The 13,836-nt window shown below is 43.5% G+C and overlaps 1 protein-coding gene across 7 annotated transcripts in view; it reads right to left on the reverse strand.

Annotated features, from left to right (window-relative positions):
* MARCHF1 (membrane associated ring-CH-type finger 1) overlaps window positions 1–13,836 on the reverse strand; it is a 482,864-nt gene that overhangs the window by 7,962 nt on the left and 461,066 nt on the right. For all 7 annotated transcript variants that reach the window (XM_084626288.1, XM_084626291.1, XM_084626286.1 and 4 more), the window contains one exon: window positions 1,871–2,018. In XM_084626288.1, coding sequence (XP_084482414.1) covers window positions 1,871–2,018 — 148 coding nt within the window. The remainder of the gene's footprint in view (window positions 1–1,870; window positions 2,019–13,836) is intronic.

Here is a 13,836-nt window from a genome sequence, read left to right on the forward strand (position 1 = left end):
CATCTGTTTTTGCTGCTTATGCAACTGGCTTGCCTTAGAAAAGTCTTTGTAAGTGAGAAATCATTGAAATAATCACTACAGAATGGTGTTTAATTACCACAGATTTCCCTGTCATGGAAACTGCTAGTAAGTGCTAACTTTTTCAGGGTGGCACTTTTGAAAGTCAAAGTGACTTTAGCACATGTTCCAGTGAAAGTCAGTTGGACTCCTACTCTTAAGTGACAGGGATGGTCTCCTTATTAAGGAAATGACAGCTACTCCACACACTGACTTAGGAGCTTCTGAAAATCCTACCTACCAGTGATCACTATTGAGATGTGGTGTTAGTTTTGAAAAATTACACACCAGGCAATAGCCTCAGCTGCAGTAAATCACTGTAACTCTGCTGAAGGCAGTGGAGCTATGCTGATTTACACGAGCTAGTTTGATTAGATATTTCTGTCATCTCACCAGACCCTGGAGTAAGTACGCCAAGAAGAAATAGGGGAAAATACTTTTAATGATTTCCCCCATCTTCCCACTTTATTGGGCTAGCGTGTAACTTTTTGGGTAGTAAATCAGAGTTCTGAATTTCAATATGAAAAAGAGTGGGCCTGCTGTTGCATCACTGTAGGGGATGGGAGCTTTGCAGTTGTCTGTAGTAATCAAATAAATGCTACTATGTGTGGATCAAATTCTGTTTTTGAATGTGCTAATCTATTTCCTCATTGACTTCACTGAGCACCAAGGGGTGTATCCATAGCCAGGATTTGCTCCCATGTGTTACTATTTCCTTAATGAATTCTTGTAACTAAAGGCAGCATAGCATTTGCAACTCTTCTAAAGTAGTATACTATACGCATGTTGGCAATATCTGCTTAGTTCAGTAATCCACTGTAGTCTGTTGTAAAACAAATCAGCTATGTAAATCCAGTCCTGCATTTAAATGCCCTCTAGCACAACGAGGCCACAATCCTGACTGGCATACTACTAGTACTGAAATAATAACCAAAACTTTTGTTAAGGTTCTAAATCAGGGGTAGTCAATAGGTGGAGCACGGGCCAAATCTGGACTGCCATATGCTTTTGAACAGACCCCCAAATCTTTTTATTTACTTATTATTTTCTCTGGATCCTGGAGATTGACTATACCTTGATGAAGAAATGTGGACCTTGACAAAAATAGACTACCCCTGTTCTAAACTGTTCCAGTAACTCCTCCCTCTCCCTCACTTTTCCCGGTCTTTGCTTGCCTGGATTCCCACTAGAACTGAAAGTGCTGAAATATCACAATAAAGGCTGCTGTTAGAGGATGAAATCCAGCTGTGTGTAGAGAATGCAGGAAAGGACCTCTGTGACATTTAATTCCCACATTAAGGGCTGCACAGGACTTTCTACACTAGGGTGAATTTCATGCAGCGTTTCCTGCTGGGTCTGGAAGTTTTAACTTGCTTGAAATCTTCTAAGAAAGCCTTTTGCAAGATTTCTACCCCAGTTTTGTAGAAGAGAGGTTTCAATAGGTCAGATGGGCAGCTTAAATCTTTTGGATGCTCTGAACTGAACTTGCACTGAACTTTTTAAGTTTCACTCATCAATTTTTAAATAGTAGCTTTAAAAAAGTCCAGCTATTGAAGTAAAATGAAAAGAATGAACTGAATGGTTTAGTTGTTGTGATGGGTGCATTGAACTGTGATCTCTTTGCACTGCAGGAAAGAAAATATATTCAGCAAAAAACAGGTTTGTAAACTGAATTGTGTGTCCTTTGCTTTGTCATCAAACAAATTCCCTATAATCCTGTTATATATTTACAAATAAAAAGTGCCTTGCTATCTATCTGTATTTCTAATGTTTCCCTCGCCATGTTAGCAATGAAGGAGATAAAGTCACTTACCATTGTCATTGCCTTGCTTAATTTCCTCAGCAGTTCGATCTATTAAAACATACAATGACCAAACAACGCAGGTAATAGCAATAATATGGAATGTAACTGAACAGACTATCTTCCTCCTTTCACTTGTTGTCATCTGTAGTTTCTCCCACTGTAATCAGAAAAGAATTAGAAATTAAGTGGGCTTGTAAAGAAAGCCTCCTTGTCATTCTAGTTGTTCCTGTTTGAAACGAGAAGAAAGACAGGTTAATTACAAAATATTTTTCTTAAAACTTATGTCCCTAAGATAGCATTGTAAGCTTCACAAACTTACCTGATGCATTATATACAAATCTACATCAATTCATAAGAACGTAGGATCCTGTGGAAGGAGTCTCACCTCTGATCTCTTACCGCCTTCCTATGAGTTACACCTAATCCTGTGTCTCTGCAGCAATGGCAGATTAACAGTGAGAGGGAAGTCAAAAAGCAAATATTAGTTTTAACTGCAGCAAGCACCCCAAATCTAGAGCTATGAAGAAAAATTCACATCTTCCAGAACTCCAAATGTGCTTGGTTGCTTAAAAACCTGTCACTTAATCCTGGGTAAGACTCTGGATAGATTTCATACAACAGGCCAAAGTCTCTCTTCAGTTGCACCCATGCAACTCAGCTGACTTCAAACTCTGACTTTTCCTTTTGTTAATACTGTATAAATTTTTTGTTTTTTGCCACAGTTCCTTCTCTCAATCATAACAAATTCTACTAAAAAAAAACCACCCTACCCTTTTGTCTAAAAAACATGTATTTAAAAACAGATTGCCTCTAACTTTGATGAATACTTTTGAAATCCACAGACACCACCCTCATGAATATTAGTAAAGTAGGTGGAAAACATAGTACAACAGTGCCACCTTTCGGATGGTCATTATTACTACATGACTGAACTGTAGAGATAATGAGACTTTTCTAGTTGTAGCTCTTTCACATAAAGTATCTAAGCAATGGCACTAACCAGAGGGTAAGTTCAACTGCACAAATTGGGAGGCACGGGGTAGAACTGAAGTGAAAAATAAATATAGAGTAAGATGAGCGGGAAAGGAAATTTAAAGACTCAGAATTTTTCTCTGACAGACATACATGCTCTCTCTCTCCAGCTCATGCAAGAAGGCAATTGCTATACCAGTAATAGTTCCTATTTAAACCCATGTCGGGACTGGCACACAAATGGTCATGTTGGTGTCCTTTGCAGGATAGTAATTCCTATATGATGCTATAACTTCAGTAAATGTGCCAAAAGCACCACTTTCCAAGTGAAGCAATTCTGAATGTGGAAACAGTTATGGTTCTGGGGACGGTGCTCTATATAGCTACAGTGTAAGGCCAGACCTTTGGGGCTGAAGCTTAGGGTGTTAGTGGGTAGGTCAAAGGATGATACAAAAGCGTTCCTCACTCTTAAGGCTTCATACCACAGTTTTACAAGTCAGTGATCTCAGCGGGTTGATATAACAAAACAACAGTTACAACAATTAAAAACAAATAAAAGCAGAATACTCCCGAGACAAGGAGGTGGAGGAAAAGTCAGGATAGTGTGAGATACAGGCAAGAGAAGGAACCCAGACTCTTGCATCACAGAAGAAAACTAAATAGCCATGGCTTATATTGGTTAAAAATAACAGGTGTTAAAACCACTAGAGCCAACCTTCAAGAATCGATTTAACACAGAAAATAGTTTCTTTTCCCTATTTTCTGTCTGCATTAGGTTTCCTAAGTTATTAGTTCTAGAGTTATTTAAACTAAATCTAGGCTAATAGTGTCTGTTGTTAACAGCCATCAAGTTCAAAGGCATTGAGTGTCCTCCCCCATTAACCTGATTCCATGCTAACTGAAGTAGCTGATAACCACTACTACATAATCCCATATCAGATATCTAGTTCAACTACAGCTGGCTGAAGAAAACACGTGAACAGTTTTGCCAATATATAGCTTTATTTTTAGTCAAAAAAACCCCACCACCCTACCAAAACAAGACACTCCACTGCACACGCTTCTCCCTGTGGGGAGAGGGTGAGAGAATAAACAAGTGACAGATGTGTAGGCATGTTGCTTCATGCACTACTGGCAAGCACTCAGATACTACTGTGATGAGCAAGGTATGAAAACCTGTATGGAATAGAACTTTTAATAGTGAAGAAAACTCCACAGATTTCATTTAATTTATTGCTAGCATCTAGTAGCCTCCACCAGGTCATGGCCCCATTGTGCTAGGCACTGTGTAAAAACAATAAATGATCATCCCTGTCCCAAAGAGCTTACAATATAACACTTACCAACAAACAGAACTTCCTTTAACACTGGGCTTTCATTGATAACACTTAGGAGAAACAAACACTCCAATTAGTCTTTTCTCAAAGTTAAACTGGGTATGTAATGTTGTTGATGCCTGAAGCACAAAAGACTTTTGAATCTAACTAGGGAGGCATAAGGGGACAGGAAGAGGGCGAGCAGTGAGACCTTGGGGAAGGGAATGAGGAAGCAGTCAGCCGAAGAGACTAAAAGGGATAAAAGTGAGGGGCTCCCTTCAAAGTCAATCTACAACTAGGAGCAGAATTTGGCCTAAGAGGGGGGTGCTGTACTGAGGCTGGTGGAGAAAAAGAGACAGCAGCAGGAAGCAGGACAGGCCAGAGAAACAGCAAGAGAAGTCTAAGGAGGGGGGGGAGAGGGAGGGGTTGGGAAAGGCATATTATGTAAAACAAACAAATAAAAATAATAATTGCACCCCTGAGTGTCAATATGGGTGGTGATGGTATGTGCTCCAGTTTCACTCTTGGAGAGATGTTTATACTGTGATTTCACAGTGCTGTATAAGAAGACAGTAAGCTCTTCAGGGCAGAGATCTAAAAGACTACAGAGTGAGTGAAGACAAATGGATAACGGAAGAATGTGGGGAAAGAATGAGGGGTACAACAAATAAATATTAAGGTTCTAATCCAGTCCTGCCACAACTCCAATAAACTCACTGGGGATGCACTTGTTTATACCAAGGATGCTTTGTGTCTTGTGGAATTTTGTGTTACAAGCTTCATAGGCATCTCTCAATTCTCTCTCTCCTTTTCATTTTGGGCAGAGGGTCAAGCGGAGGTGAGTGACAGAAGGCTAACCAATAGAGGAGTGCTATGATGAGGGATTTAGAACTACTCAGGATATTTATCTCCTTGTATTGTTAGACTGATAGGGTACAGCATTTTTCATTTTAACAAATCCACTAGAATATTACATTTTTACTGTGAAAGACAAGATAGGTGTGGTAATAACTTTTCTTGGACCAGCTGCTGCTGGTGAGAGACAAGCTTTCGAGCTACACAGAGCTCTTCTTCAGGTCTGGGAAAGGTACTCAGAATGTCACAGCTAAATACAAGATCAAACAGATAGTTTAGCATAAGTAGTTAGCACACACTGTAAGGGACCATTCATAGGACAAAGTGGTGGTGGGAGGAGGGGTGTTAGTGGGTTATAGAGAGTTGTAATAAGCCATAAATCCAGCGTCTTTATTAAGACCAGTGCTTAATTTGTGCCAGGGCTGAGCCCCGGGCACCTCTGGGCTTGCCACACCAGTTACAACAGTTAAAAAATTGCTCAAGCCCGTGCGCCTCCTTCATTACAAATTAAGCACTGATTAAGACCATGATTTTTAGTGACTAGCTAGGTTATGAATTCAAGCTCCAACACTTGTCTTTTGAAAGTGGTGTGCTGGTTTCCTTCAAGAATGAGGCCTGCTAGCCACTAGAGGGTGCAATAAGACTATACTGAGTTCATAAAGTTCATAACAATGTATTGTGAAGAGCATTCAAAGGCACAAAGAAATGAAAGCAAGATTTTGTAACTTTGCACAAAAATAAAATCAACCATTAAAAAGTGTACTGGACTAAATATAGAAGTAGAAACAATGTGCACTGTAGATTTTATGCACACATCCCAAAACCTTTGAAAAAGAAAGAGAACATTTTGTTATTAGCTCATGCCATAGAAAGGTTGTAATAATCTTAGTTAACAGTACATATAGCTCCTTGTTCAAGCTTTTTGCTTCCTCTGTGTTATAAAGACATGATCTTCCTCTGAAAACTAAAAGCTGTTACTGAAGTTCATAATCATTTTTTTTGTAATTGCAAACTAAATCATCATGAGTCATCACAGAAATAGGAATCTAAACAGTCTGCCTACACTGAGTGAGGAAAGGGTATCTAAATAAGACTATGATAGCCAATGTAGTTAACAAGTTCCTTATTCCTGCTGGCTAATCTACAGGAATCCATAGTACTTGTGGGGGCTGGCTATAGGTCAAAAGGCAGCAGGATCAAAACTGCCTCTTTTTATGTCTTTTTGAGGTGATACCGGTTAATCAAAATCACTATGCTAGTTTTATTCAAGCAATTGCTCAAAGACAGGTTTTCTGAAGTATCTAGGGATGCAGTCCCATTTTCTAGAGCAGAGGTGGGCAAACTATGGCCCACAGGCCGCATCTGGCCCGCGGACCGTTCTGCCAGGCCCCTGAGCTCCTGGCCCGGGAAGCTAGCTCCCGGCCCCTCCCCTGCTGTTCCCCCCTCAGCCAACTGCGCTGCCGGCGCAATGCTCTGGGCAACAAGCTCCTGGGGGCAGTGCAGCTGCGAGCCCGGCCTGACCCGGTGCACTGACCTGCGTGGCATGGCTGCCTGTCCTTGTGCAGCCATGCTGCCAGTCAACGGTGCTCCAGACAGCACGGTAAGGGAGCGGAGGGTGGGGGGTGTTGAATAGAGGGCAGGGGAGTTCAGGGGGTGGTCAGGGGTTGGGGGTGTGGATAGGGGTTGGGGCGGTCAGAGGGCAGGGAACAGGGGGCTTGAATGGGAGCAGGGGTCCCGGGGGGGGCAGTCAGGAAGGAGAGTGGGGTTGGATAGGGTGGCGGGGGGCAGTTAGGGGCGGTGGGGCCGAGGGCGGTCAGGGAGAAGGGTGGGTGGATGGGGCAGGGGTTGCCGGGGCGCTGTCAGGGGGCGAGAAGCAGGGGGGTTCAGATAGGGGGCAGGGGCCAGACCATGCCTGGCTGTTTGGGGAGGCACAGCCTCCCCTAACTGGCCCTCCATGCAATTTCAGAAACCCAATGCGGCCCTCAGGCCAAAAAGTTTGCCCTCCCCTGTTCTAGAGACTGCTTACTATAGACATTTTGGATCAAATTTTCAAAGGGGCCATAACTCAGTCTATAAAAGTATGGTGGCAATTCAAATTCCCTCCCCTGCACACAACATGTAGGTAAACAGACTTTATGCAAAACAGTTCCACGATCGAGACAAAAGTCTCTCCAAAAGGGCTGCACCCTTAGGATTATAGTTACCATTGGCTCACATTTCCCCATTCCCCTGCAACAGAGACACAGATTCACTGTTCAGAAAGCCACACAGTCCTCATCTAGCCTATCCTGTACCTCAAGCATTAGCCATAGTATGGCAGATAGAGCCCTGAAAGGGCATATTTCTGCAGCATGCTAAAGGTGCAGTTCTCTGCATCCTTCCACCCCCTCTCTGCATTCAGGGTTTCCCACAATCTTCACTTGGGCCAAAAGGCTTGGCCCACAATAATTTATTCCCACAATTTTGTATTTAGCTACCCACATTTGTAAATTAATGTGCTATTTACATACACAAATGTTTCTCTTGCAAGGGGCAAATAGCTATACATACAAAATTGAAGTTACAAGTTTGGGGAAAGGTGTCTCTCCTTTGAATGCTTGGAGCAGGAGGAAACTAACCTTCTGTACTGTGTAACAAACTTCAAAAGAAAAGAAGATAAAAAAGAGCTCAGAACACAAGAAATTCAGGTATCGCCAGCAAAGAAGTGATAGCGGCTCAAAGACTAGGTCAGTCAGTGTCCTGAGTATGTCATAGCAGCTACTCAGAGGGCTGTGCCACTTCACAGAGGCAGCTCAGAGACTGTCTGAAGTAGAGAAAGATGGCTGATGCTGCTGAGAAAGGGCTTCTGTAGAATTAATTAATTGTAACTCCTGTATCTTTTTCTGGATCTTTGTTTTCTAGGTTTGGTTAGAGCAGCCCTGGAAAGGGAAATTCTATAGTGATCGAGCATTAAATCTTTTGTGTTTGATGTGTTTTCCTGTTGCATCAATCCTTCTTGCTATATATAATTCTGCAAATAAACATAATAGCAGAATACAAGAAGCAGCACACACCTGCATGGAGCTGCTTCTGTTCACATCTAGAGACAAGGCTATTTTATTACATAGTTTCTGTTCTTTTTTCAAGAAGGTAAATAATTGGGGGGTGGGAGGGAGAGAGTATGTGTCCTTCTCCCTGCTCCCACCCAATAATCTCTGCAAAAGGGAGTCTGAAATGATGATTTTATGATGGCACCTAAAATGTGCTATTTCAAATGCTCTACAAACACAGAGAAGCGTGGCCCCTTTCCCAAAAGAAGCCTAATATGATTAGCAGATCATGGATGATCTTTTGGAAAAGACAGGGCAAAAGACCATAAGGACTTTAGCAAGTATATGATGCAGTGAACTGAGCACTCAAGATATTTCAGTGTGATCTGAGTACATAACTTGGGGGCATTTATTTTTCTATTTTTTTGGTCAGTTGTCAAAGTGCTAATTGTTTCCGACTCCACAGTAAACCACTCACTAATATCAAACTACCAGCTGGAGGAAAGAATCAGACTGTTTTCAGGAATGGAATGGGTTCACTAGGCAATCCGTGTGGGGAGGAAGAAGAAAGACAAACTAATACTAATAAAAGATAATAGGGGTTCCACACAGGGAGAGCAGAAGAGCTCTGAAGAAATCAGAAGTGTGGCTCAGAGAGGAGAGTTTAGCCTTTGTAGTATGTGAAGCAAAACCAAAGAGGAACTAGAGGTTAGATCTGAAACAAAGACTACCTTATACCCTAATGCAGCACAAAATACCCTGCTGTACATCACAGAATACTGAGTGTGTCTCCCCTTAGGATAATGCAGCATTTGCCAGGTCTAGTGGGTGGGAAGAACAAGGGATAGGTCCATGGCCTTCCCTTTGAGATAAACAGCACCCAAGAGGCACCAGTGCTCAGTAAAGTGTAGGGAGTATATTTGTGCCTGGTTGCTATAAGACAGAGGTGGGCAAACTACGGCCTGCGGGCCACATCCAGCCTGCAGGACTGTCCTGCCTGGCCCCTGAGCTCCCAGCCAGGGAGGCTAGCCCCCAGCCCCTCCCCCGCAGCCTCAGCTCGCCATGCCGCCAGTGCTCTGGGCAGCGCGGTGGCGTAGCTGGCTGCAGCCAGGTGGCGCGGCTGCAAGTCCTGCTGCTCTGAGCAGCATGGTAAAGGTGTGGGGAGCGGGGGGGTTAGATAAGGGGCAGGAACTCCTGGGGGGCAGTCAGGAGACAGGGAACAGGAGCGGTTGGATAGGCATGGGAGTCCTGGAGGGCCTGTCAGGGGGCGGGGGTGTGGATCGGGGTCAGGGCAGTAAGGACAGGGAGCAGGGACGGTTGAATAGGGGGTGAGGTTCCGGAGGGGTGGATAGGGGTCAGGACCGTCCGGGGACAGGGAGCAGGGAGGGTTGAATAAGGGGTGGGGTCCCGGGGGTGGGGCAGTTGGGGCGGGGCGTTCTGGGAGGGAGCAGTCAGGGAGCGGGGGGGTTGGACGGGTCGGAGGTTCTGAGGGGGGCAGTCAGAGGGTGGGAAGTGGGAGGGGGCGGGGGCCAGGCAGTTTGGGGAGGCACAGCCTTCTCTACCCGGCCCTCCATACCGTTTTGCAACACTGATGTGGCCCTCAAGCCAAAAATTTTGCCCACCCCCTGCTGTAAGATGTGTGTTAGGCTCATCATACCCCCTTCTCTTAACTGTGCATCCAGAATCAGGTCTCTATTGTGCTAGACACTGTAGACACATACAGAAAGACATGGTCCATAGACTGTATAATCTAAGGCCTGGCCTACCCACAGATTTGCACCAGTTAGGCTGTGTCTACACTGCCACTTTCAGCTCTAAAACTTTAGTCGTTCAGGTGTGTGAAAAAACACTCCCCTGAGCAACAAAAGTTTGAGTGCTGAAAAGCACCAGTGTAGACAGTATTTTATTGCCGGGAGCCGTGCTCCTGGCGATAAATCTACCACTGCTCGTTCAGGGTGGGTTTTTTTTTTGTTTTTTTTTTTTAATCACTGGGAGAGCTCTCCCCTGGTGATAAAGTGTGTGTACACTGCCCATGTCACAGAGCTGCTGCGGCCGCGCAGGAACGTGGGCAGTGTAGACATACCCTTAGCTAAGCTGATTTAGTTAAAACTGGTACAAACCCCTTTGTAGGCACTCATTTCAGTTAAAGAGTGACTTCTTTCACTGTTCCTCATCAACATAACCTAAAATATACTGGTTTAAACTGAAATCAGTGTCTACACAGACTTGCATCTGTTTAACTAAAGAAATGTTAAAATCACACACATTAAATTGGTGCAGCTCTGCTTGTAGAAAAGCCCTAAGATTCTACAGCTTCTGCAGTAATGGTCGCATAGATTATTGAAGAACTATGTTATTAAAATACCTCACTTTGCTGAACACCTTAGTAATGAGATTTTTATCTTCACAGAATTCAGAATGCAGCCTTTTCAAAATAAAGAGCAGTACATTTCTCTTTAAAAATGACAGTGAACTGAAAGAGTTGTACTCGGTTGGTACAATCAGTGCACACCACTTATTAAGCTTATGAATTTGTAACTTTGTATGTCATCAGTTAGCAGGCCCTTAAATGTGCAAAGTAGGGATATTAAGTAATTGGAACAGATCATCTCTAAAATGCAAAATGAAGTAGCTGTTTCTGTAAGCTGTATCATCAAGAATAATCATAATTCAGTAACTATCCTCACCCCAGTACCTATATTCTAGCACAGACCTAAAAGCAGGAATGTGGAAAATTAATATAAGAATGGCCAAACTAGGTCAGACCAGTGGTCCATTCAGCCCAGTATCCTGTTTCAGAGTGGCCAGCAACAGATGCTTCAGAGGAAAGTGCAAGAAACGCCACGGTGGATAATTATAGCATCCTCTGCCCATAGCAGGACCTTCTTCCAAACCAACATCATCATCACCTCCTCATCTATTAGGGATATGCTCATGTCACATTATGGTTGTTTATTTAGAAAGCAATATTAACAGCTTTCTACAATGCATAAACCCTTCTCCCTAAAAAGCCTTTAAGGATCCTCTTCACATGTTGAAACAGCAGTTAATACTGTCTTTGTTCAGTGTGACGTTGCATGATCTAGTGGACAGGGCACTAGTTTTAGCTCTGCCACTGAGCTCCTAAGGGCTAGATTCACATAAGGCCTGAGGCATTTAGCTGCCACTTTAGGCGCCTAAAATCCCAGAATCAGGCCCACTGGGATTCACAAAACTCCTGATCAGTCCTTGTCCTTGAATCCTTTAGGTACATAAAATCACACAGAGCCTACATTTCTTGCAGTAAAATTTCCCTTAGGTGCCTATGTTTCTGCCTCTGAGCATGTGCACTGCAACCTTACACCAAGGGTCCAGCTGCCTAAGCCCCTGTGTGATTCATGACTGGGGGAAGAGAGGTGTTTGGCCACCTAACTCAGTCCTTGCCTACTGGATCAGCCCCTGATAAGTGAGTTTACCAAAAAATAGCCCAGTGGTTACGATACTCACCGGGAATGTAGGAAGACCTCCAGGTCAAGTCTCACTCCACCTGAAAGGGAGAAGAGATTTGAAGTGGGATTTGCCACTTCTCATGTGAGGGCCCTAACCACTGGCTCATTCAGTATTCTGATGTGGGGCTCCCTCAGATTCTCCCATTGAAGCTGTTCCACTTTGGATAAATTATGAGAAAATCACAGGAGAGGTGCGGAAGGAAAGAACAAAAGACTATAGCTGATGGTTGCAGCACTAGCTTAGAAAGTCGAAGACCTATAGTCCCTCTGTTCCAAATAATTTTATAGGCATCTAACTCCAAGAGAGGGGTAGTTCTGAGCACACAGTGCTTGGCTTAATGTCTCCCATTGACTACCTGACGGGAGGAGCTGCCTAGCATGCTGGCTTTTGTGAATCCCACAGTAAGGGTCCTATGTCTCCCATGCATTATAAGAAGCTAGGTGCTAACCAGGTGTTTTTTCTAGGCATGTAAAAGTTAAGCAGGGTGACACTCAGCATTGCCATGCCCAAGTTCCTTTGTGAATCTAGCCCCACGTGACCTTGTGCAAGTCACTTCTCGTTTCTGTGAATCAGTTTCCCTTCTGAATCTTTATTTGTCTTGTCCACTTGGCCTGCAAGAAATCTGGGGAATACAGTCTCTCACTATGTGTTTGGACATGCCTAGCACAATGAGTCTCCAGCTGTGGCCGCTTAGTGCTAATGCAATCCAAAAGACGGTCATAATAGGGACTGTGCTGCACTACAGGCCAGTATTGAAGCTCCCGCTATCACGGGGAGCTCAGTGCCACCACAGAGAATAGCTTGGGTGAAATCCAAGATGGATAAGGCTTTCCTCCACATCAGTAGGGAGTGATCTTTTCTGACAAACAGCTAGAAGATGGCCACGTCTATCTCATTACGATATCCAGAAAGGACGTACTCTGGCTGCAGAGAAATCCATCATTCGTGCAAAGTCAGAGAGGACAGGCTATATGTGGATAATCCACACAGGAGCGAAGGGAAATGAAATCTAGCCCTGACCCTCCGCCAAGAGCTGCTGCTACAACCCGCTTTTGCTCAACCAGACTCTTGGGCAATCCTTTTTTATATTCCATTGGTTTGTTGCTCACATCTTTGGCTCTTCCCCAACCAGCCAATTCCTTTCCCTGTCCACTCTGCGATAAAGAAATTACGGCACATCTTTGTGGCAAGATCCCCTATAAGATGTCTCTACAGCATATATCTTCAGGTAAAATGTCTTGCTCCAGCTATCAAATGGAATAACCTAAATTTGTATAGTAGGTCAAACTAACTCAGGCTAAAACTACATAAGTCACAGTTACATTTGTGCTGGAAAGCCAGGCTCACAACAGTTAATCCAAGATTTTAGAGTCCCAATCAAAGCAATAGGGACTGCTGCATTTTATGGCACATACTGTATGTTAGTAGAATGTTAGTGGTATATCTAATGGCGTGTATTATGTCTTGGTATGGGACATATCCAGGTTTTTGGTTGTGATACGCCATTAAGGCTGAACATGTTGTGAAAACCACTTTCAGAGATAGGACCAGCCATGAAGCCCCCTTCCTTCACCTCCTCCAGAACCATGCCAGAGCATGTCTTTCCACTCTATGGCAATACATCTATCTGCCTCTCAACACCACGTAATATGGGCACCATCTGCATGGCTGATTATTTTTATGTTGGCATTGGTCTTAAATCTATAATGGTGCAGAGAGCATGGAACAAAGGCATAGTTAGCATGGAGGGGCAATGGGAAAGAGGGAGGATGAGCCACTTGCACCGACAAGAGGAATGAGGGGAAAGGGGGGATGGAACTAACAAGATGAATGTTTAACATTGTGACCCAAGGACCTCTTGATGCTAGCTGGCAGAAGGGTGCAATAGGGTTACAGGGATCCTCTGGGTCTGGTATTTACATACTAGTTCCCTCAAAGAGTGTTATGTAAGATCTCTACTGAAAGCCTGTGTCACACTGGTCATCATAGTCTTTGTGAAGTGTATGTGCAAATAATATGTAAGGAGGTGTGTGTGTGTAGGAAATTATATTCCTTTAAATCCTTGAAGATAAAGACAAGTCACCTAGCAGTGATGTGCCTCAAGACAGATTGCTGTACTATATAATTTCTTCTTTAAATTGAGTCTGGTCTTGCAGGTAACTATTTTAAATATCTCCAATTTAATCTACATACTTGACCATTATTAGTCATGGCATCGTAAGATTACAATTTCTAAGCCCAATTTCTACATTAGTGTACATTTGATTTCAAACAAGGTAGTTGATGTGATCCTCTATCACAATAATTCATTTGA

The sequence above is a fragment of the Lepidochelys olivacea genome (genome assembly GCF_965140295.1).
Source record: "Lepidochelys olivacea isolate rLepOli2 genome assembly, chromosome: 4".
Classification (NCBI taxonomy): domain Eukaryota; kingdom Metazoa; phylum Chordata; order Testudines; family Cheloniidae; genus Lepidochelys; species Lepidochelys olivacea.